This window comes from Palaemon carinicauda, chromosome 37 (genome assembly GCF_036898095.1).
Source record: "Palaemon carinicauda isolate YSFRI2023 chromosome 37, ASM3689809v2, whole genome shotgun sequence".
NCBI classification, from domain to species: Eukaryota; Metazoa; Arthropoda; class Malacostraca; order Decapoda; family Palaemonidae; genus Palaemon; species Palaemon carinicauda.
This window is the reverse complement of record NC_090761.1, coordinates 44803955-44829777: the sequence shown is the minus strand read 5'-3', so window position 1 is coordinate 44829777 and position 25823 is coordinate 44803955. Positions and strand designations below refer to the sequence as shown.

The following is a 25823-nucleotide window of genomic DNA, read 5'->3' as shown; positions in this document are numbered from 1 at the left end:
CAATAACCAATAATGACACACTCTGAAGCTTCTATTTCCGGGTTTGAAACCAGCCTTTGCCAAGAGCTGAACAATTTAGATTTTTAGAGGCATAATAAGAGGCAGGTTGTATGAGCCACAAAGCTATATCTAAGCTATGGCTATGAAATAAATTACTTTTTAACTTCATAATATAGTTCTATGGGAATAAATGTATTTTAATTTGAGAATTTCATATGCATAGAGACAAAATTATATCACCAGGTTGTGGTGACCGATGTGGTAACGCCCCTGACTGGTTAACGCCAGACTGGGGTTCGAGTCTCGCTCAAACTCGTTAGTTTCTTTGGTCGCTGCAACCTCGCGAGCTAAGGACGGGGGGGGGGGGGGGTCTTGAGGAGCCTAAAAGTCTATCTGGTGAGTCATTAGCAGCCATTGCCTTGCCCTCCTTGGTCTTAGCTTTGGTGGAGAGGGGGCTTGGGCGCTCAGTCTCTAGGGCATTGTCATGCTTGATAAGGCAATGTCATTGTTCCTTGCCTCTGCCATTCATGAGCTGCCTTTAAACCTTAAACCATATCTAGACCTGTTATTTCTACCTGATACAAAACCAAGGCTTTTCAAATGACGTCTTTACCATTGCAAGAAGGGGGGGGGAGGGGTATGGAGGGAAAGGTAAGGGTGAGGTGAGGGTTAGAGAAGACTATTCATTAAACTATTCAGAACCCGGCAAGTACTTATTTCCTTCCATAGGTAGTAATGACAATCTACGATGTACTCGTAAGAATACCATACACAACATTAGTCACGACAATCGTGGCACAGAATTCACATTATCTTGAGGCAGGACACAAACTACGCCCAAATGAAAGTTGCTGCTGCTAAAAGTCCAAACAGAAGAACTCTTTGGTACCGGTCTGCAAGGCAAATTACGTGTACCTTGACCTGTAATCAATTTACTATAGAAGCCTCCTCTTTGTTATGCTTCCCTAATTCTTAACCTACTTGTTAACATTTTATAGAAAAGGATAAAAGAACTTCCAGACGTCTATAAACACAGCGAGTTAATACTGCCTCTCCTACATGGTTAAACTACTTTCTCTAAATGGCTTGAAAATATATTTTACGTATTTACAAGTGAATGTGAAGGTTTAACCAATAACAAAATTATTGAAACATCATCGATCTAATAATAATGTTTTTGTTTATCATGAAAACCAGTTGCACGCTCGAACTAGCACAAACACATACACTCGCAAATACAATAAGTTACACTGATACTAACTCAATTATGATTTAATTCACCCATAAAAAAAATAATCGAAGACACCACATGCGAGGTAAACAATGCAAATTATATTTCTAAAATCAATAGCTTAAGCCTTTAGTGGATTAAAGGAATTTGTAAGAAAGTCTGAGATAAGCCTAAATATAAGCTTCCACTTGACAATGAAACTTGCATGCCTGTTTACGATACTGAACTTAGATAAGTTTCGGCCATTTTGATTTTGAAACATACAATTAAAGTACTCTTGACAATCATTTAAAATTACAAAAATAACCACAAGATGAAGACCCAATTCTTACCATTTCAGAATTACGTTTTCTTTCGCATTTACAAGCGGTCATATTGGCAGTGACAAGAAATTCTGTTATTACCATCGAAGATTAAGAAAAATACGGTTTCATTCAGATCTATTCTCATTAAAGAAATCATACTATCCTAATTCCATCACCACAAACTATTATATAACTTGCCAAACACCTGAACTATACAAGTACAAGATCTTTTTAATACGCACAGTGACTATTAACCATAAGTAAAAGAAACTTTTTACCTTAGAAAAAAAATCTAAAAACATTACTGTCACAGAAGGGGAAAATTAAAACCAAATATTTTCTATTTATAAATAACGACTTTAATATAAATAAAATTCCTCATTTGTACTTTCTAGGTGTAGTCCGACCATCTCGCCAGTTTACCAGAATCAAAGCGTATAAACTAGGTAGGTAAAGCCTACCTATCATTCTTGGATAAAACAGTAATGGTGAAATGTGAAATCGTCAGTCTAACATAGTTGTTCTTAAACACAAAATTCAAAGCAAGATAAAAAAAACTTCTCCCCCCCAAAAAAAAATCCCGAAACAGTTTCTTTCATATCTTACTTAACGATCAAAACACATTATAAGATTTAATTACAACGCTTAATATTCCCTTCTTTTTCTTTAGGCATTAAGCTAAAAGAGCCTAAAACATGCCCTCCACACCATCATTACCTCGAGATACAACAAAGGACTCTACTTCCATCACAGCGTGAGGTCCCGCAGAGGCCCAGTGTCATCATTTATTCAGGGTCCTGGTCTGGATAAGTATGACCACACAAATGAGGTTTTTATCTACATGGCTGGATTCTTGGGGAAAAATCTTGACGCTTAACCAGAACAAGAAAAGAATAAAAGTCATCACCAGAACCAAAAAAGTTCCTACTCGATCTACAAATTAATGGGCCGGCCATTCACTCCCAGCAAATCTTCACTAATTACCAACTGATTAGTTTAAGGGGCGTGCGATACCCGCTGTGCCATGATGAATTTCCCCTGATGAACTGAATGGAAGTGCTCAAGTGGATTAGTCAAGGAAAGTGTTCAATTTCCCAAATTGCTTCGGTTAGAGCAATAGACAAGTGCCTTGACTGCTATCAAATGTATTAATACTACAAACAACATTACTAACAACAACGCTAAAGAGTTTTCACATACACAGAACAAATAAAATATACTAATAAAATTTTTTTATCTATTGACCAAGTCGCACCAAAAATTTCAAGTATGAAAAAGTGTTCACACTAAGTAGAAAGATATCATAAACAGAAAAACTCTGTATTAGAATTAAACGAGACGTTAATAACGAAAACGAGGTGGGAGGTCTTGACTGATGGGTTAAAATGTATAAAACCTTTTGTTTTATTTGCCCATTCTTTAATAAGTCACGTGACTTACCTTCATGGTCATAACTTAGAGCCTTCCCTATTATTACGCAGAGAATCTGATGGCGAAAAATAAGCTTTCGACATTTAGTCCCCGTGTTGAAAATGGATAGACAACTAGATAAATTCTTCTGAAATTCATCCATTAGCGAATCTAAGATTATTACAAGAACGCCGAGACTTAATCTATTCCAATAAATAAAGCGTTCCAATCTAATTCAAGTTAGTCATTGGTTTTCAATATACTACATTGCATTAAAATGACCTTGTTTTATTTTTTTCGTAAATCAAGTTACCTGGATGTTTATATCTGCAGGAAAAGTTTTTTTTTCCAGTTCCTTTCAATTTTACTAACATATCCAGCTACCATATAGTCCATCTAACTTAAAAAAAGTTTATCTTTTAAAAGCTATAAAGATTAGCTTTATTGTACCGATTATCCGCGTTCCAAGGGATGTTTAAACTACGGGCTAAAGGGAAATGGCGAAGGAATAAGGACCTGCACGACAGGTAGAGTGAAAACCAGCGGTTTAAGATGCCGCAATGAATACCATGTCTGCTATAAAAATGGTAGAAATGTCAAACTTTTCCGTTCCCCACGTGCACTCAGTATAAAATCTTTTTCTCGCACACAACAAAAGTAAAATTAACATAAAAATTTGACAAAATTTCGATAAACAGCAAAGATCATTTGAATCCATAAAACACTACTTTCAGTGTTATAAAACTTTTCATTCACTACAAGGCCCTGGGCAAAGATTCAATATGAACTGCAAAGGGTTGCCAGCAAGGTGAATACGTCACTGGTTACATTCCTCGGATGCCCGCATCACCCTTGAGGAAGTGTTGCAAATTCTTCTCTCTCTCTCTCTCTCTCTCTCTCTCTCTCTCTCTCTCTCTCTCTTCTCTCTCTCTCTCTCTCTCTCTCGAACAGATGGGTGTGTTTCTAAAAATTAATTTTGCCCCTGCCTGCTCACCTAAACAGCAAATTAGGCAGCTTGTTGTCAGCCGACCACGACCATTAAGAGAATGGCCTCGGTGAGGTAATCTTCGTCCTACGGGGTTGAAGCCATTCAAAAGATCCTCCTAGCTTTAGTTATATATTACAATCAAAAGAAACCTGGCAGCGCTCGTACTATAAAACAATAGCCAAACCTAGTAAGAAAAACTACGCTTTCTATATATTTTTTAGTTCCGATATGAATAGAATAATGTATCAATTCATTTATCGTTTCTAATATAACTAGAAAATAAAATATCAACGTATTTACCGTTCTGATATGAATCAAATTATCGTTCTGATATGAATAAAAATAAAACATCAATTGATTTATCGTTCTGATATGAATAAAAAATAAAACATCCATTGATTTATCATTCTGATATGAATGAATAAAAAATTAAACTTCAATAAAGCTGAAAATTTTCTCAAGTCGAAGGGTATATCATACAATGAATTGCTGATTAAAGCTAAAAACAATGCATAATATATATAAGTTGAACTAAACACAATGAATTATATATAAAAGTTGAACTAAACACAATAAATTATATATAAAAGTTGAACTAAACACAATAAATTATATATAAAAGTAGAACTAAACAGTAAATTACATATAAAAAATAACTAAACACAATACAAAATATATAAAAGTTGAACTAAAATTATACAATATTTAAAAGTTGAATTACATTTATCATATTTCAAAGTCACAATATCCTCAATCGAGTTTTTTCACCCCAGCTATCGGCAAACTCCCCTATTACGCTCCATCACCATTTCGTTATTCGGATAGATACAAAAGAACACCTCTGGGAGACAAGTTTCGCAAAATGGTGTTTCTCTCTACCCAATTATTTTCACGGAGGAATGACGAAACCCAAGTGGAAGCATCAATTACTAATTTTCACAGGAGTCCAAACATGTCACACCAACCTCTCTCTCTCTCTCTCTCTCTCTCTCTCTCTCTCTCTCTCTCTCTAGCTTCTTACTTGGGATGGCTCGAGAAAATAATACTGCTTCTGCAACGTTCTTATTTAAAACTGCCAAAAAGCGGATAATTCCTCAGCAGAAAATTTCTACAACATTGTGTACTTTACACTCATACACTTTAGGGCAATCAGCAGTGCGTTAACTCTCAATAGACACTGGGGCATTCATTTTAATATTGCATGGTCGAAAAAAAAATATAATAATAACAATAATAATAATAATAATAATAAGGCAGCTTGTATCGCAAATACAATTAACACCTATAAATACAATTAACATTAAGACCAAAGAAAAAATTACTTCTTTATTATGTGTTGGGATGAAACTTAAGCCTTTATCATTTTTATCAGAAACCCACCGGCGTTTCCTAGCCATTTCCAGTCCCAGCTTACCTAAGAAAAGGCAACCAATTCTTAAACTATTGACGACCAATAATCGAACCGTCTACTGATTGTCCTTTCCACATATTTTGTGATTTCTATAATAGTATAAAAATAAGATGATTTCAATTAATCTCATCAAACGACCACATAAAAAGAAAATTTAACCTTTATAATCAGTAATATATATTTAGATCATGATTAATAAATCAAAATATGAATAGTATAAAAACGTAACCATTTATATAATACAGTTCGTGCTTCCTTTCCAATGAACATACAAAACAAACAAGGAGGTATCTTAGCCCTTAGTTATCCACGAAGGCCTAAAGTAAAAAATACAGGGCCTTGCGTCATCTTTTCACGCTCCTCTACCAAACAATACAAAACTCATTAAGGTCAAGGATTGTAGCGGGTAAAATGGCATGAGGTTTTCATATCGCTGAGAGCGTGGAGCCCATACACACATCAGATTGTAGCCATTCAACTTCGAATTACGTAGCGATAAAAGCCATACATTAACCAGATAATAATCACCGAAGTAAAGAACAAGAGGATTAAAAAAGCTTAAAATTGATAAAGAGGTAGGGCAGCTTGATGAACCACCTACAAAAAAAAAAAAAAAAAAAAAAAAAAACCGACGACAGAATTATGCAACATTTCGGAACAGAGACTTGTATGAGTGATAAGAATAGTCTAAACTTGATTCCACATTAAACCCTCCTATAAGGAGAGAACCAGAAAAATCCAAATATCGATGACACTTGACATAAAAAAACAATTTCATGCGTTAAATTGAATGCTAATATAAATCCTGCCATCTTTACTTCTCGGGAGGCCTAACAGCAGACGACTATACCGAAAGAAGTTACGCAAAAGCCAGGAATAACACAAAGACCTAAGGATAAGGTATCCTGTGGGCGCAGAACACAATCCCTGAAATCAGATGAACTAAAAACTCACGCAACTCGGTCGATTGTAACCGAATACCTCCAGCAATGAAACAAATGACTGTCGGTATTCGCATACCTCATGTATACGGTGTCGCTTGCTTGTTTTGCCATCATCACTTGTCAAGAATTCCTTTAATCTAATATTATTGTGTGACTTCTCTATTACTAAGATGCTAAGTTTCCAAGGACAATTCAACGTTTTCTGCTACTTTTTTTTTTCGAAGCGAGTGAAGATAAATCACAAAACTACAAAATATCTAATACAATAAAAAAAAAAACTTTTTATTTCTATATTGTCCAACAAATTTTCACAGGAGAAACGGATGTTGTATTAGGGCTGGCTGTCTCTCGAAGGAAATTTCATTTGGGTGTTTTATGGTAAGAGTTGGGGCAGGGAGATACGAAGAGGATGACAAGATGAAAAGGAAAATGGAAGAGGAAAAGAAGAGTGGAGGGAGAGTGAAGAGGGAGGAACTGTCCACCGGAAGACACAGTTTCCTTTTAGATCGACATTCCAGGAAACAGAAGCAATGGTCGTTGGCGAGTCGGGGGCAGAATGCCTTCCAGCCCAGTTCTAGTACCACTATACCATCCTCTTACAAACACATGTAAGAACCTTTAAGAAATTTAGAAGTTAGAGATAACTGAAAAAAAAACGTGAGACTTGAATTTGTTGCTTTATAAAGAACTTCAGACAATTTTCATCATCAGATATTTCAAAACTCAGTAGATCTGGAGAGAGAGAGAGAGAGAGAGAGAGAGAGAGAGAGAGAGAGAGAGAGAGAGAGAGAGAGAGAGAGAGAGAGAGAGAGAGAGAGAATTCGTAGCATTATTAAAAACTTCAGAGAGTTTTCATTATCAGATATTTTCATTAGATTTAGATATTAAATTCTAGCGGAGCAAGGCAATGAAAGTAGAGAGAGAGAGAGAGAGAGAGGGAGAGAGAGAGAGAGAGAGAGAGAGAGAGAGAGAGAGAGAGAGAGAGAGAAATACCGGGCTCTAGAAAATAGTAGCCGGATATCCTCTGCCACACAACTCTCCCATAGACAAAGGATACATCTGTAACATTGCGAAAAAATATTAAGACATATATAGCTACCTTGGATTTTCTTTAATCTTATATTTTCTTTCCTCCGTAGCACTTTTCCCTTTCACTTAAAGATAGGGAAAATTTAATAACTATCTTATTGGTGTAATACATTGGCCTGCTCACAATGCAGCGTTCAGAGAACAGAAAGAAATAGATTTGTTCCGGTGATTTAAAGCTTTGTTTTCTCCTATCATCAACGATTAAGTTGAACAATAATTCAAATGGAAAAAACAGATCCAAATGTGGAGATAAAAGAGTTCATCCTGGTTTTTAACAGGCAAATAGATTTTAGAGACTTGGATATAAAGAAAACAAAATGATAACAGATATGAGCAATAAAAGAAGGGGGCCATTTATCTGGAGGGTAATGGTGGGGAAAGTGGATGAAGCAAAAGAGGCCTGGACGGAAGCAATGCGACACAATTTCCGGAGAGACCCACAGCGAATGGCGCAAGAATAACAGCAGAAGGCAAATAATTATAGATAATTTCACATGATTGTCGCAGGGTGGAAAAATGAAAATCAAGCCATATCAGGAGTATGATGTGTGCGTGTAAAAATTTCAAAATAACTTTAAAACACTCGTTTTCCTAATAGAAAAATATATTAATCAGCTCTACAAACGTTCCTATGAACAATATTATCATGAATAAAGAAGATTAGAAAAGAAGTACTAATTGTTCAATCACAACCTTGGCGACCGTTGAATAACACCACCAGAGATTACATCAAGGGAAGCTGCCAAACAGGAAGTACCTTGATGTGCGGTTTATCAAAGCCTTGGATTAAGTAATTCACACCATTTAATACCTTTAGCACATAATACCTAAATCTCCACGGGTCGGATTCCGCGTATACTACTCGAATGATTGATTTCCGTAGTCTCATAACGCAATGGTTATTTGCGAAATTATCTTATTAAAAAAAAAAAAAAAAAAAAAAAAAAAAAAAATCATAAAAAAATATTCATTTTGGTAAGCCAAATAGGTATAAACATACAATACAAATATTTCAAATAATATGTCAACTGAAACTACTTGACTTACTCATACTGATTAGCTACAATAGGGGACATAATGAAGTAATGCTGTAATCTTATTCATTAGTCACATTTTATCTAAGATAACGATTTAAAAAAAATAACGCCATCGCAGTCCACGGTACTCTGACCTTTGATAATCTAAGTCTCTCAGAACTGATAATTATAATTAATCATGATCTCTGAGACAAACGCTAACTTGGTAACTTTATTTGTAGAGGTCTATTCCTGTACGAGCTGTATAATTAGATAAATAAACAAACCGATCGTGTATATAAAGAGAGCATTAATCTTATAGAACTAGAATAACTTATATATTGAACTTGAGAAAAACACTAATCCTGAACATATGCTGTAGCATACTGTATATCCTAAGGGCAAAGTTTTTTTTTTTTTTTTTTTTTTTTTTTTAGTTTTTGAATAAAGGCTCTTCAAGTTTTAAAACTACTACTAAAAATATGGTTATAATAAGAATTTTTGCCATGGAAAACTACTGACGTGACTTTGGAAAGGTTTTAAATAAAAATTGCTAACTATTAAGGTCTCTCTGTGTAAATAAAATATTTATGTAAATGGGGTATTATTTCTTCAGGTATATAACAGTAGTTCGCTCAATGCATTGCTTATTAAGTTTTATTTATAGACACCGCAATCAGACTTAGACGCGTAATTCTCCAGAAATTTTTTATAGAAAGCATGCTTCACTTGATGATGATGATGATAATAATAATAATAATAATAATATCTCATCTCGGGTATGAATGCCAAACTCTTTACTGTATACCATCCTAGAGGAATCTAATGCATCTTTATTACCCAAAATCAACACTGCAGATAACATAAACCAGACTTTTTCTACCTTAAAAAACAAATCCACTGAAAAAGACCAGGGAATGGAGAGGGGGGGGGCGCCTTTAACCCAGGAGAAAATGGGAGCACCACGTGTCTTTAATGCCCGCAGTCACGACCTCTTCTCACGCAAGGGCTCTACGGATAGGTCACGATTTCCTCCGTCGGCAACTACCGCAAGAGAATGTGATGGATGAGTTATCAAGGCTAATCTTCAGGATTACTTGGGTTCGTCTGATGAACACGACGTTAATGAGTAGGTTAGCACAGCAGTTTCTAACATTAACTTTAGTAAAAGAGCCATGGCGATTTAATGGGTATATTGTGTATTAATGCGTAACAAAAAATACATCCTATCTTAAACCTAACTAACATTTTCGTAAACTACTCTTGTTATGAGTAGTTTTAGCAAAATCATAAAAATATAAACACAAAAGATACAATGGAATTAGAATATATCTATAGATTCATCTAACCCAATGCCTGGTTTTAATCTGAAACAAAATTAACTGAATGATATAAAAAGAGATAATTCGCTCTTTACAAGGTCAGCAGTTCCTCAAACGTTTGTTTTTACTCTTCTTTCAGTTTTGGGGGTTAATTTCCTGGATTGAAACTAGGTTACAAAAGCTGAGAGAGAGAGAGAGAGAGAGAGAGAGAGAGAGAGAGGAGAGAGAGAGAGAGAGAGAGAGAGAGAGAGAGAGAGATGGTTTAGTTTTGGAGTGTCCTCCTAGAAGTGCTGCTTACCATAGCTAAAGAGTACCTTCTACTCTTTCCCAGAGGAAAGTAGCCACTGAACAATTGCAGTTCAGTAATTAAAAAAAAAAAAAAAAGACTTACTGATGGCGGCCAGGATTATAGTTCCTTTAAGAATCAGATTCCATATTGCAAAGATGAATAAATAGTTCATAAGTAATATCAAAGAATGTCGATGAACTAGACTACTTGATGTCACTTCCTCGTCTCCCCTAAAGGTTTAAAGGCTACTCGTAAATGGCAGAAGCAAGGGACAGTGCCATTGCCCTAGCAAGCAGGAAAATACCCTAGAGACTACAATGCTCCTTCTCCACACAAGCAAGAAACAGTGAAGGACAGACAATTACTGCCGATGACTCAGCAGGTTGACCTTTATAGGTCTTCCCCAATCCCCCATCCTCAGCTCACAAGGATGGTGAGGGTGCAGCGACCAAACGAACTAACGAGGTTGAGCGGAACTCGAACCCAGTCTGTCTATCATCAGGCAGGGACGTTTCCAATATGCCACCACAACCCTTTATGTATATATATATATATATATATATATATATATTATATATATATATATATATATATATATATATGTGTGTGTGTGTGTGTATTTCCTTTCACGCTGAGTGGCAACCACTCGAAAACGAAAATCGCCCACAAATTGCCCAAACTGACGTGTGCTAGTTAGTAAAGGAGGAGAGGGTGAGAAGGGTTGAATATGTGAGCGTTTGCGTGCATATCTAACTAAAAATATAGCCGTTATTTTTAACGGGTCACGTACACTAGTTTTGGCAAAACGGGCAAATAAAAAATTACCCTACAACAAAAAAGACGGTACCTTTCGCAAACGTTAAATTAAACGAGGCTGGCGTGGTCAAGCCCCTGGGGAACAAAGTTCTTTGGGTTACCTTCGAAATGATTTATTTTTCTTGAAAATTAATCTAATCGTCGACCCCATTTCTTTTGTAAAATTAATTGACTTGCAGACTTCAATGACATTCGATATCATGCACTTCCATTAGCCACACCCTCATGGCACTCACTGACCCAAGTTTTCAACAGAAAATGGAGGTAATAAAATTCAATAACTTTCTCTTCTCATCTCCCAAAACGCCCTTATCTTATACCACGTATTGCTCTCACGCTTGCTACTGTACTTCAAGTATTTTTTTTTCTTGGGGGGGGGGGAGGGAGATGTCGTGTAGGTTTTCCGCCCGAGTGGATTGAATTGTCTATGCAATTGATAGTAGTCGAGTGAAAGCTTTTGGAACAATGGTCACTGGACGAGGCGTGACTGTGACCTGGCACTGCGCCCTTTGTTACCGCATCATTAACCTCTAGAAATCCACTAAGTGTGACGTAACGGTTTAATTATATTTTAATTGCAGGGTTGACACTTTTCAAAGATATGAGCTGCTAAGTCACCGGCGTCAACTTATTATCCAGCAATGCAGTTTAATCGCTGATATGATCGCAAGATCTCGTGAGAGTACGTTTCATGAAGATGCAATTATAATTTTTAATCAAATCTGACTCGACGGTTTTCTATTGCATTGCATCAATGCTTGTCACTAAACAACATTACATAACGGACAAATTGAGTTTTAACTCACTGAATCGTATCCATAACTACAAATACCGTTTCCCTGTGATTTGAAGCTCAACGAGAAACAAATAAAAAAAAAGGAAATTAAAAGTCAGAATTAACAAAGACAGCCAACAGCTGAAAGTGGTTAAAAAACTTCCAGTGAAAATGAGAGTGAAACCACTGATTGCACATGAAAGCAGTGTTTGGAAAGAGTTCTAAAAGCCCCTCAGAACATCGACCGAGTTTGAATTTAACTCGAGTTTTAAGACAAAAGACAGACTCTACTCTGCAAGATCTTGAATCTTACAATAGCCAGTCGGTTTAAGACGAAAAGATTTAAACGGCGAGAAAATGTTCCTGATCCTGCAAGGAATGGAAGCGTGACAGGGAGAACAGTTTTCTTCTTGAAGACTTAAACACAGTCGAACGCAATCCAAGATTTTATTTAGTAACCAAGTAGGAACATAATTGAAACTCCATTGAGGACTTGGTTTTGTGTCGGCTAAAAAGGAGACACAACCAGGGGTATGTGAAGCAGATTAACACCTAAATGTGTTTGATACGACATGATTAACGATGGAATATCGCAAATAAGTTATTAGTCATAGGCTTTATGTTACTAGCAAAGGAAACTTCTCTTGTATGCACAGACTTGTTGTTTTTGATCAACTCGAAAGGATGAATATGCCACATTATTTTGTATGAAATTTTCACTGGCCCTTAACCGTTGACCTTTTAAATTCCAGGTTTACTACAAGGTCCGTTTACCAAGCGGAATGATCACGTGTAAAAACTCAAGAAAAGTGACCGAAGTGGAAATGATATTGAAGTTTAATAGCGCTAAGGTCACTGCGCAGTAAGAGAAATGAAACGGGAAAAACACCAACGTATTTCAATTAGAAACAACTGTATTTTCTTTCAACGTATGGAACATAAAACTTTTATTTCTAGTGACATTTGAATTCTTGATTATTAAAAAAAATCATTTTCGAATATACAGACTACTTACACATCCAATATATATATATATATATATATATATATATATATATATATATATATATATATATATATACACACATATATATATATATATATATATATATATATACACACATATATATACATATATATATATATATATATATATATATATATATATATATATATATATTTCGAATATACAGACTACTTACACATTCAATATATATATATATATATATATATATATATATATATATATATATATATATATGCACATACACAAACACACACACACACATATATATATATATATATATATATATAGAGAGAGAGAGAGAGAGAGAGAGAGAGAGAGAGAGAGAGAGAGAGAGAGAGAGAGAGAGAGAGAGAGAGAGAGAGAGAGAGAGAGAGACCTACAAAATGTAAATAACAATATCGAAATAATCCTTACTATAATAATTATAAATATCCTTGGATAAGTTGTCACTAAATCGACACATTCTTCTCAAGGGAGAGAAACTAAAAACAACACCCATTGGCCATTGCCAGTAAACTCGCAATCGAAAATCTCTGATGGGTGCGATTATCCAGGCAGATAAAACTATATCAGTGCCACAATGACACGGAATACATGGGGTGAATTGATAAATGGGAATGAGAGAGATAAAGACAGAAAAGGGCTAAACAAGGCTGAGAAAAGAGGTGACAAGGAAAACGACGAGGAAGGAGGAGTAACGAGGAGGAGTCTGGTAGCCAGAGAAAAAGGATGTTTATGCGTATCCTATTATCCGCGTCTCCCTTCTCCCCTGCCTTCTATGTTCAATGGTATGGGTCAAATGCTATACAGTCAAGAGGTGACGGAGGGTTTGGGTTTCACATACCAAGGAACCAGGAATGGTCGAGGGAAGGGCAGGGGCAACACAACCAAAGAACAAAAACATTTCAACCTACATAACTTGCGCAAATTTATAAAAGCACAAAGAAATACTTTTCAATCAAAATTTGCAAAACAATAAAGTTATAAATTGGACATTTCGATAACAATGGCATTCAATCCAAGCTTCAAATAAGTGACAAACAGACGGCCATATTACCCAGAAATTTGAGAGAACTGACCCCTCTGGGCATTAGGATCAACTCAGATTTCTTTTTCCTCAAGTTAACAACAATCATTGTACCCAAAATCTGATGGATTTGAAATAAACAATTCCTCGAACAAGATGAAATTTCCATTAGCATTATCAGTATTCTTATCTACTAAGATAACTACACCAGATACATAAGAGACACATATTTAACGTTCCAACGTTACACTAGATACAGAAGAGAGACTGATATATTATCTAACGGTCCAATGTATCTTTTACTACAATAAAATAAAATAAGATATAAATACAAAAAAACACAAACACCTTAAAGTGAAAGAGGGTTCTCAACATTCCACATACGCATTTCGCACCACTACGTGTACTCGGAAATGGTTATAAATGGGTAGTCTCTACGAGTGGGAGGGATGGAAGAGGGGAAGGAAGGAGGAGGAGGAGAAAGAGCCTATATAGTAATAATAGGAAGGATGGAGAATTCCGGGGTTATATATTAGGGGAAGGAGGGTAAAGGGTAGGAGAGGGGAGTTAGGTGATAACAAAAGCAGCCAGAGAAGATTTAGAGGGAAATAAGGGGGGTAAATGTAGGGTAAGAGATCACCATCCATGGAAATAAAATGTAGCTACTGCCTCGACGAAGGAAAAAATCGCGAGTAACAAGAGAGGAAGAGGGTGACGAATAATAGGACCGATAAGCGGAAAGATAATTGAGAACAGGAAAGGATTTAAAGAAACGGAATATAGGAGAGAGGGGATAACAGATTGGAGAGCCGCTCAGACCCAAGTCTGGACCTTGGCGCCGTTGGTATCGGGGGGGGGGGGGAAGAGAGAGAGAGAGAGAGAGAAAAAAAACTGGAAATTTATAAGAGGCGTAAAAACATTGATCTGTTCCTTAAAACATCCAGAGCTATTCACGTATTATCATAATAAGGACGACTTCAAGCATAAAACTCCTAGCAATTTCAAAATCTTTACGATTTATATTCCTTAAATAGAAACATAAACGGATGTGTTTTAGACAATAATAATGATAAACACTAAGTCAATAATTTGAATAGTTCGTGAAATAAATGGATTAGAAACGAATTGTGAGAGAGAAAACAAAATAAAATGGAATCACAGATAGAAGAATCAGATGTGCAAGAATTTCTATGGATGAACAATGATGAAAACTTTTAAGAGAATATTAATGTACTTGAAGGACAAAATCTTCTGACAATCTATATTGGTAGATATTTCTTATCCATAGGAGCCAATGACCACAAAGTAAAAACCAAATAATCCTTATTCGACAAGTAATCTCCAAGTTATTTCATTAAATTGCGCGAGAAAGAGAGCTACTTAATGCACAAGTCTTATTTATTACAAAAATGAATTCAATCTATTATAAAACAGCACCACATGCAATAAATCTTTCAAAATCGGCCAACCTAGAAGAGGTTCCAAAGACGGGTCCAACAAAGAACATAAACTTTACAGCTCAAGGTATTTCGCTAAGCAAAACAAAGCAACGAATTTGCAGGTCACCATTCCCGTGTACCTCCACACCACAAAAAATTTGAAGTGAGAAAAATACACTTGGTTGAAAAAAAAATATGTATCATTAACAACAACACATCAATATAAAAAAAGAACGCCAACGAATCCTTCTCTTTGTATTCGCACATCCTGAAGTAGTATGACCAGACATGAGCCACAACCCAATTTTTTTTGTAACCTAAGTACAAGTTACAAAACAAAGGGGTCTTCTTTACCGCAAACCAAAACTATTTGTAATATCCCTTTATGTTCACAAAGCCTTTCTTATATTAAAAGATGAAAAGAACTCGATAATAACGCATTTATTTTCAAAAATATTATGTACTATGTAAAATGCCTCAAACCAAGAAGAAAATAGAAAATAACGTATATCTATTTGCAAGAATAATATATACTATGTGAAATGCATCAACCCAAGAAATATGTGTGCGCGCGCGCACGACCTCTCACGTATACATTATACATTCAAACATATATAAAGATTATACCATACAAAAGAAGTCAACATGTAAAGTGAGTATTCATCTTAAAAAAAAATAAAAAAATAAACAACAATACAAAGAAAGCGAGCTGGTGATTCCGCATCCTCAGATAAGAGTATCAAATTACGCATTAGAATACCAGAGGGAACAAGGCATCCATGGAGGCAATAGTCGAGTTGAAGAGATCATAAGGCACGCTTATTAAAGCCAATTATGACAGGGAGTCAGTGCACAGCTTCTCTCTACATTCATCCGTTTATTTCAAAAGGTACAGGCTGGCGTCTATACACAATGGGCAAAAGGACAGTAAGTAATTCTCTTGAATCCAAATTGACTTGCACTTATAGAGAATCACTAAAGGAATAACATTCGAATACAAAGGCAAATTGGAATGTTTTCTGTTTGGGTAGCAATTTGATTTTAATAAGCCGAGAGAGAGAGAGAGAGAGAGAGAGAGAGAGAGAGAGAGAGAGAGAGAGAGAGCGAGAGAGAGAGAAAGTAGTTAACCCTTACAAAACGACGTCAACTATTTTCAAACTAATTAATTACATGAAATCAAAATAAATGTAAAAATCGCATCATATCCAATAGTAATTTATGCAATAACTTCCATAACTGCAGACTTATCCACCTAAAGCTCAGCATCACCACCTTATCTTCGGTTTCATACGACCACACTTTCTGCCAAGAAAATCTCACACTTGAAGAGCTGCAGTTTCAAAGATTCGTTACACCGTCAGCTCCAATGTCGGATGGAAATCATATATCCTCCTCACGTTCGCCAGAACATGTTCATTAGTTTTTATTGCCAAGGTATTTCAGTTCGCTTCACGCGAACCAGTTTTCGATTACCTTCCTGAAAGTTTTAGCCCATTGCACAGAAAACCTTTAAAGATTAAATTTTAAATGTCAATGCTTAATGACGCTGTAGCACTGAAAACTGTTGACAATTGGAACTTTAGTTCGAAGATAATAGCTAGGTGCATTCTCACTAAAGTAGCTCTCAATGATGGTGATAATAAATTTTAAACATAGATGCCTTAAGCAATAACTGTATAAAACTAACATTAATAACAGCACCACCCAAATCAGGAAAAAAAATGCTAGACCCGAAAATCACGATGCAGTCTATCATCAAACCTATTCACAATTGTTGAAAAAAAGCCACAACTTTAAATGTTTGAAAGTTTATCCTTTGAGTGGCAGCATCTACAATTTTCATAAATCATAAGTAAACAGCAAAGTTTTCCTTAAAACAGAATTGGAGCAAGATTAAGATATGAAATTATATTTAGTATATTAAAAAATGGCAAACCAAACATAAAAACGTCACCTTAAAGCTTCAAACACGGCAAACAATTTAAATGGCTTTTATGATCTACATATGAACAATATACAAAAATTGTATCATGTAAAATTAAAACTACAGTATAATTTACGCGTATGGAAAAAAAATTCAAATAGAAAATTCTCTTTAGAATGAAAATTACGACACTTTAATTACTAGAAGCAAAGTAAATAGATCGTAAACGTGAATTTCCCGAGGCACATTTTAAAAGAACAAGTCACCGGGGTCATTAGTTACCTTCAAAATATTCAACATTTATTGAGGAAAGAAAATACTGACGATGACAATGCACGTTGCCTTGATTGGCCATTTAGGAAAAAAAATAGCTTTCTGCCTTCTTAACACTTTTGTATATTCGTGTAAATACATTCACGTTGATTACATATAGCATTAATCCATGCCAAACTATACATAGCGTTTTCAAAGAGAATAAACATTACCTAAACATAGCTCAAGGTTTGTACAATTTAATATAATGATCCGTGACCAGAAATAAAACTGTTATTCCACTGAGCAGCATAATCTTAAGAATGAATAAAACACAATATAACTACAACAGCTCATTGGCTAAGCACACTCAAGAAAAACTAACCTCGAAAATAGCGAGACTAAATAGGGAACCTGTTTAACCACCCAGTGAGAGAGAAAAAAAATTCAGATCCATTAATAAACAATACACTTTCCAAGAATCTCAGCCTTAATCCTTCGTGGATTACTAAGCAATATTGCTTAAATTCTGATTTCAAGGTCGATAAGATTTAGAACATTACCCCCAAATCCGCACACAGGCTAACTCTAATAACTTTATCTCCGTCAACAAGAAAATGGCCTCAAGTCGATCCAAAGATTATTCAAAAGGTGGGAGAAATTATTCCAACAATTATAAAGGTTTATCCCTCTGTATAAACAAAGATCCAAATGGAATTCCAGATATTCAAGAGTTATTTCAATTTAACCTTCTGTTATTTACACTGCCGTACATAAAAGGTATTATACATTATTATACAAAAACGCTCTGCATAGAAGAGGAAGCTCCACATTTCTGAAATAATTTCGAGCTACTTTATAAACTGGTTTCGAAAAGTTGTAGAAGAATATTTCTCAATAACCACGAAATAAAAAGAGAGAGAGAGAGAGAGAGAGAGAGAGAGAGAGAGAGAGAGAGAGAGAGAGAGAGAGAGAGAGAGAGAGAGAGAGCACAAAAACAATCGATAAAATCAGATAAAACTCAAAGAAAAATGAAAAAAAAATCATCGAATACAAAACATTTAAAAAAAAATAAAGGGTCAAAAGAAAGAGGACACTAGAAAAACTAAAGCAAAAAATAGAAAAGAAGGCCCAGGGGATCAGAGATGAGGGAAAAAATCACAAAGTCGAGGGGAAAAAGAGAGGAAACGGATATGAGGAAAAAGGAGAGGGTAGCAAATCAGCAAGAGCAAAAAAATGGGGCTATGTCTGTCTCCCCTCACTCGTGTAGGATCCATGACTGACATGGAAGGAGGAGAGAGAGAGAGAGAGAGAGAGAGAGAGAGAGAGAGAGAGAGAGAGAGAGAGAGAAGTAAGGCTGATTATCCCATTTCACGGTCCAAGTAACTAAAAGTTATTATTTTTTGGATAATACAGGATTCTTCGGCGAGTTAAACTAGAGGCATGATTAATCGTCACGAGACGAAAAAAGCTGTTGATATTTATTAGAAACTGTGATTACATAAAGGATGATTTTTCCTGTATGATAACGCCCTTGAAGCTCGGCTATTTATACCAAATTAATGGACGTTCTCTCTCTCTCTCTCTCTCTCTCTCTCTCTCTCTCTCTCTCTCTCTCATTTTCATGCCTGAAAGGATAAAGGCACACCTAGACACAAGAAAGAGTGAAGCTCATGATTTAGTTCGGTACAAGAATATATTGTTTTCAAAATTTTCCCAAATCATTTTCCCCCTGGCAATGATTCTCAGATCAATAATTTTCTCCTTGATTGTGTTTGATATTAGTTACCTATCACAAAATGTCTCCTTTCACATGTCATTCAATATTAAACGATTCATTAAATTGTTACTTATATCATAATCTAATGAAACCTTTTGAAATAACATACTTTTCGTCTAAATTTTATCAGACCAAGATACGGAACATCAAGAAAACTGACTACTTTCCATCTATAATCTACTCAAGTCAGTGATAAGATTACGTGAAACAATATGTTTGCGGTCCATTTGCTAAAAGAAGTGAAATACCGCATCACACAATAACCACAAAGGAAAATGCTTCGACAGAACTTGTTAAGCAAGATTGGGCTGGAGACAGGTCAGGTATCAAGGCGTGATCGTACACGTGTGGTACGCGTGGACAAACGTCTCCCTCTTCAAAACAAATAATCACACACAGGAACGTTTTAGAAAAATAATAATAATAATAATAATAATAATAATAATGAAGAAAGTGATTGATTCCAAAGGAGCCCCACACTATAAACCACCAGCCTCTGTAGACTAATGATTCACACTCACACACACACACACACACACAAATATTTGCCTCCCGTTACTATAATGCGTTCGTATTTTTTAATTCCCCTGAAATCCTTAACAAGATTACCCCACAAGGCAATTTAACCCGGAAGAGCATAACTTACCTTGAAATTAGCGATGACACCTTCCAAGTAGTAGTGCCACTCCAGCGACCGCAGGTATATTTGATGCCACCGTTTTTCCAAACTGCGAGCCTTCCTCGGAATATTGCTGCTTTCTTTTGTGCTGTTCCGGTGGGCGCCGCTGCTGTTGGTGGCTGAGGATGTGGTTCCGGTGGTGTTGGAATTTGGGTTAGAGGTTTTGGTAGTGGATGGTTCAAGTGAAGAGGAAGAGGTGGTGGTGTTAGTGGCGTTGGTTTCTGAAGCGTCTTCAAGAGGCGCTTTTGGTTTTGACGTTGGTAGATCTTCTGACGTAGGTTCCTGTGCTTGGTTGGATGCAACTGTAGCAGCTGCTATGCGTTCGTATTGTCGCAATACGCTCTTTAACACTGGACCATGTGCCTCGATGTCTTTCAGCAGGATCTGATGGAGAAATAAAAATAAAATAAATGAAAACTGATACTGAATATTCTTGAAATAAATCACAAACTAGAGAATATTCTTGAAATAAATTACATATTAACTACAGTACCTCCATTAATAAATAATATTTACTTCTAAAATCTACGACCAAGTAATGAAGTGGGAATAACAAAACCAAATTCCGAGAAATATTTCGTAACATCCGTCGAATATCGCCATTATGCCAATTGCCTTAAACATTTCCGGTAACCTAGTAGGTGTGGAGCAGAGTCCAGGTGAACTTCACACCACCAAAGCTAATTATGCTACCCTTATTTCCCACCTGTCGCCACGCCTAGGACCACAAGCAGCATTCCACTTAATCTATAGTCTTTACGCCACGAACAATTCACACAAATCTCTTTTATATAAAATGTATAGATAAAACCATATTTGAATATAATTATAACAATAAAATAGAATAGCAGATGGGTAAAAGATTTTAAAAATTTATGATCAAGCATAAATGAAATGCAGTATGTTTCATAAAAATATAAGTTCATGTACTGAATTAGTCATAACCACGTGTCCAGCTTACGCAACAAACAAGCGCGTCACTCTTTGAATAATTCAAATAAATAGGAATAAATCACTTCCAAGGACTAACTTGAGAAGATTCAAATACGATGGGGACATGCAAATTCACCTACCTATGAAATGAATTACACACGATACTATTACTTTTGAAGCAAAGACAAGATCTGCGAGATTGAATGTATCTTACAAATCAGCTAACCACAGAATTAAATAGCGAAATAAAATCAGACATATCTAGTATTAATTTCATACAGTCGTAACATTAATACTGGTTGAAAGCCCTATGGAGATTTTCAAGCACTGCCAGTACCCCTTAACAGAAGGATTGATTAGGGGTAGTAAGCAGGGGGTGAACCACCGATCTCATTACTGACAGCTCAGCACGAGGAATAGCTCAAAAGCTATTTTGTAATGAAAAAGAAGGGCCTTGATATTCTGGAAGAGCAAGTGTGTGCGCGGGATGGGGTTAAACTTTGCTGTGTGGTTATGGGGTTCGAAGCGTTGCTGATGAGCCTTTTGTGAGCTTGAGTTTTATAGCACAAGGAGTCACTTTTAATGCTCTTCTAGGAAGGTACCTCATGTTAGGTATAAAACCTTGTGTGTGTGAGAGAGAGAGAGGGGAGAGAGAGAGAGAGAGAGAGAGAGAGAGAGAGAGAGAGAGAGAGATTCGTCATTCTACTAAGCCTTTATAAAAGTAATACAGAAACGAAAATCCAAACAAACGTGTGTACTGATCACATCGTCAACCCGGATAAGCATAATTAACAGCGAAGTAATACGAGACTTTCACTGAAGAGACTGCTGCAGGGTATAACATATCCGCTCTTTGATTTGACTTAAAGAAAAATAATAAAAAGAATATCAAAATAAAACCTTCGCCTTTTCCCGTTATTCATACTGCGTCGTGTCATCACATTGTCTTAAATTTATTTCAAATTAATAATCTCAACTGCCTTGATGAGTTATAACCAACAAACGAAGCCAAATATTAAAGACTTTATTCAAATCAAATCAAATGTAACCAGTCCAAAACAAAGACTTTGACGAAGATCTTTCAGAATTGGAAAACAAATTACTAGTGAACCTAATTAAGACCCACCACTCAATTACAATTACGGTAGTAGGGAGGAAGGAGTTTTCGTTTCCCTAACACCAAACGGAAATCCCAATGGCCGTTAGGCACCAATACTTAAAGTAATAAGCAACGACATTTAAACTCGCTGGAATGAAATATACTGTATAATAAACTGTATAAGTATTCCCATAAGCACAATATCTGTCAGGTATACGACCGTAAGTCATTAAGTCCGTTACGACCTTACCTGTACTGTAAATGACATAAGAAAACAGGAAGCAATAAACAAGAAACTATATAACACCTTACAACGAAAACATCTCGATACTTGAATAGACGGAAGTACCTTGCCTTTAAACTGATTTTTATTGGCGTGAAATACAAAATAAACACTTGCATGTATTGACAAGGCAATTTCTATCGAATATACAACTACATCAGTAAACACATCAGACGTCAATACATACTTGAAAACATAGCATAATAAGTGAAAACTTACACAGATCATACAATCCTACGATCACTAACAATCCAGAACCAAATGCAACAGGATACAACTGGATTACCCTTAAGGCAAAGTCAACACGACACGAACAAACATTGGACTCCTCTAATTGCAGGCGCCTGAATCACGACCAAGAGCCTTACAAAGAGCCTGCGGCAACTCTTGTTTTTATCTTACAATTCATACCATACCACAAGAATTAATTTTCTTTTATACGGGAAAATCTTGAAGAAATTGGCCGATTCTTTACCCAAAGCTAGATGCTCAAAGAAGCCGAGAGCTCCGTCAAAATTCTTGTCAAATTCCATCCGTTCAAATTCACTATTTTCTAAAAGCACATTTATGTAAATGATTTCAATATATATATATATATATATATATATATATATATATATATATATATATATATCAAGCATATACAAAAGTTTAAGAACCTTCAAAGGAAGACCTTGGATTTTAAGGAAATGGATGACAAGCAAATTCACGAAAAATCTTGCAAAGGTAGGCGATTCAATGGAATTCGAAGGGGTGAAAAACCCAAGAAAAAAGTACTTGATGAGAAGTGCCCTCGGAAGAAAAGAAAAAAAAAGAAAAAAAAAACGAAATAAATGAATTTTCATTTATACATTAACTATATTAGACAATATGCTGATTGAAATTGTATATATCCACAAACTATGAGAGAGAGAGAGAGAGAGAGAGAGAGAGAGAGAGAGAGAGAGAGAGAGAGAGAGAGAGAGAGAGAGAGAGAGTTTTAACTTGTAGAGTTAGGAATTTACAAGTGAACAAAATATCACCACAAATAAACCTCGTTATTACCCGTTTCACCTTGGTTTGCGTGATGACGGTGGAGTGACTTGACAAAGTGGCCCTATTTGAAGGTTACCCTCAAAAAATAGGTATAGAGCTCTCTCTCTCTCTCTCTCTCTCTCTCTCTCTCTCTCTCTCTCTCTCTCTCTCTCTCTATATATATATATATATATATATATATATGTATATATATATATATATATATATATATATATATATATATATATATATATATATATAAGCACACACATTGATTATACCACAAAAAAAATCCAGTTTAGTAAGCCCTCAAATTGTTACAAAAACTTTACAAATAATGAATATTACACTGAGGAAGAAGAAAGAATCTAATTACACGACAAATATACCTATGAATCAGTTATAGTTAATAAAGGCAGCACAGGATGTTCCTCTGCTTAACCATGATGATGAAGCAACTCACGGATAATTTTCGGAATGCACGCCATGACGAACACGAACAAGACATCAGTTCATATCCCAAGAAAAATATCTCTACTTGAGACATATATATTTATTTATATATATATATATATATATATATATATATATATATATATATATATATATATATACATACACGTACATACATACACACATTATATATATATATATATATATATACACACGGTATATATATATATATATATATATATATATAAAATAACCCACAATGTATGAAAAATACATAGTGGGTTATTTTATTTATCATAAATACACGGAAAATTGTGTATTTTAATGTGTATATATATATATATATATATATGTGTGTGTGTGTGTGTGTTTGTGTGAATGCACGAGAGAGAGAGAGAGAGTTATATGCATTTACCAATAAGAAAAACTTTCGGCGCATTGATATTTTGCATGCATTATCTTTACATGATAAGTTTATCTTGATCCACACAAAACCTAAAACATGAATGTTAGCACATTTCCTAATCTATCAAGTAAAAATATCATACTATATCCGATACCTATTATGGTCACAAAAAATATATAAAACCATAAATAAATGTAAATGATAAACCAAACTGATTTCACCGGTGGGAAGAGCCTATTTACTTTACTAATAAATACAGCAAGTGCATCAGCCTTGGCAGACATAAACCAAAGCTTTCCACAACTGATTAAATATCATTAGGCCAGGGTCAGGGGTGAAACTTCGTTACCGAGCAACTAAACGCATTTTTTCACAGTGTAATGCATCGCCATAATCACAAAGTGAGACTGTAATATGTTAATGGAAAGGACAAATTCCTTTTGATAGAAACTACATCATCAATAATCAAGAACATACTCCAATAACATAAATATTTTAGCCAGAGACGAAAATCATGATCATTTTAGCACAAACGCACACACCTGTATGTGAAGACTGGCTAACAGAGTGGCATTAGAATTCGTAATAGGGCCGCCCTCTTAAGGGAACTTGTCTAACCACTACCTTCGGGTTTCACAGCGTAAACAAGAATTACTCTAGAAAGCTGGTGCAACTGTGTCACAACGGTACCAATTCGAGGTGGTGTTAGCAACACATGCAAATTAGAAGTCTTTACAGAGCTCATTTATAAGTCAATCTGCAGTTTTGGGGATTAAAAAGATAGGGTTTTTAATAAATTGAAGACCTATAAATCCCAAGAAGTATAACACGATTGACACTGCATTATTATGCACCAAAGAAAGGGGACGCGGTAGTAATGAGATCCACCAGTACTAGGCATATCATGACCTACAGGAGAAATTTCTCACCAATGGTTTAAGATAAAAATCACACCCTATGGATAGATACAACCGATTGAATAAAAATAAACATATAAATACAAAGGTAAAGAGAGAAAGACATATTGCTACAGTCTATAAATAAATATAGGAAAAAACGCAAGTGCCAATCGCATGATGATTCCAATCCAAAAAATTTAACCAATTCATCCATTTCATACTCAAGCCAAGGAACAATAACAGACAATTTTTCAATTACATTAACCGTACGTTATCGACATCTTATTTACCCTTATTACCATGTCGTTTGATCTGGAATCTACAAGCCAAATGAACCAACCTTACGATTTCCATGGAAATACAATCGTCTTTGCTAGCTCTATTAAGGAAAACAAGGAAAATCAAGATACAAACACAGTCAAAACTCGTGTTGGAACTGAATTTTTACAGTTTTGCAAAAGAAAATTTTATAATCAGTAGCTAGAATAAACTTTAAATTACACAAAATATTCTACCAAAACTTAAAAGTCTAAGAATCAGGTGTTGACGACCTCACATTAAGGAAGTCACCTGGATGTCAAAGCAGATGTTTAGATGGTCCGTCTCATCTATCACTTAGCGCTCTTTATGGCCTTTTCTTGATTGCTTGAATTGGCCTGTCATAAACACCTATTTCACGGCCCCTTGATTACGCACACAAAAGACATCGTTATATCGTTTTATAAACGAAAATAATTATTCTACTGTTATTGTCAAAAAAAATAAAGCAAATATTGAATTACATACAAAAATCGTGGATGTATGTAATTTACCCACATTTATTATGATAAAAAAGTCATTAAAATAAATCTTGTCCTGAATTAGTGGGCCATTGTTTGCATAGTCCCAATGAAAAGACACAAGGCGCTAAAAAAACCAATAAACCTTCATTTGAATTGGACTGACCACAGCCCCACTGAATCAATCTAATATTCAATACGGTGGGAGGTTATATGAATGCACAATAAATAAT

General features: G+C 35.4%; 1 protein-coding gene across 1 annotated transcript in view; it reads right to left on the bottom strand.

Moving 5' to 3' along the window:
- klar (klarsicht) overlaps positions 1-25823 on the bottom strand; it is a 715886-nt gene that overhangs the window by 134463 nt on the left and 555600 nt on the right. The window contains exon 10 of the mRNA XM_068361101.1: positions 19692-20108. Coding sequence (XP_068217202.1) covers positions 19692-20108 — 417 coding nt within the window. The remainder of the gene's footprint in view (positions 1-19691; positions 20109-25823) is intronic.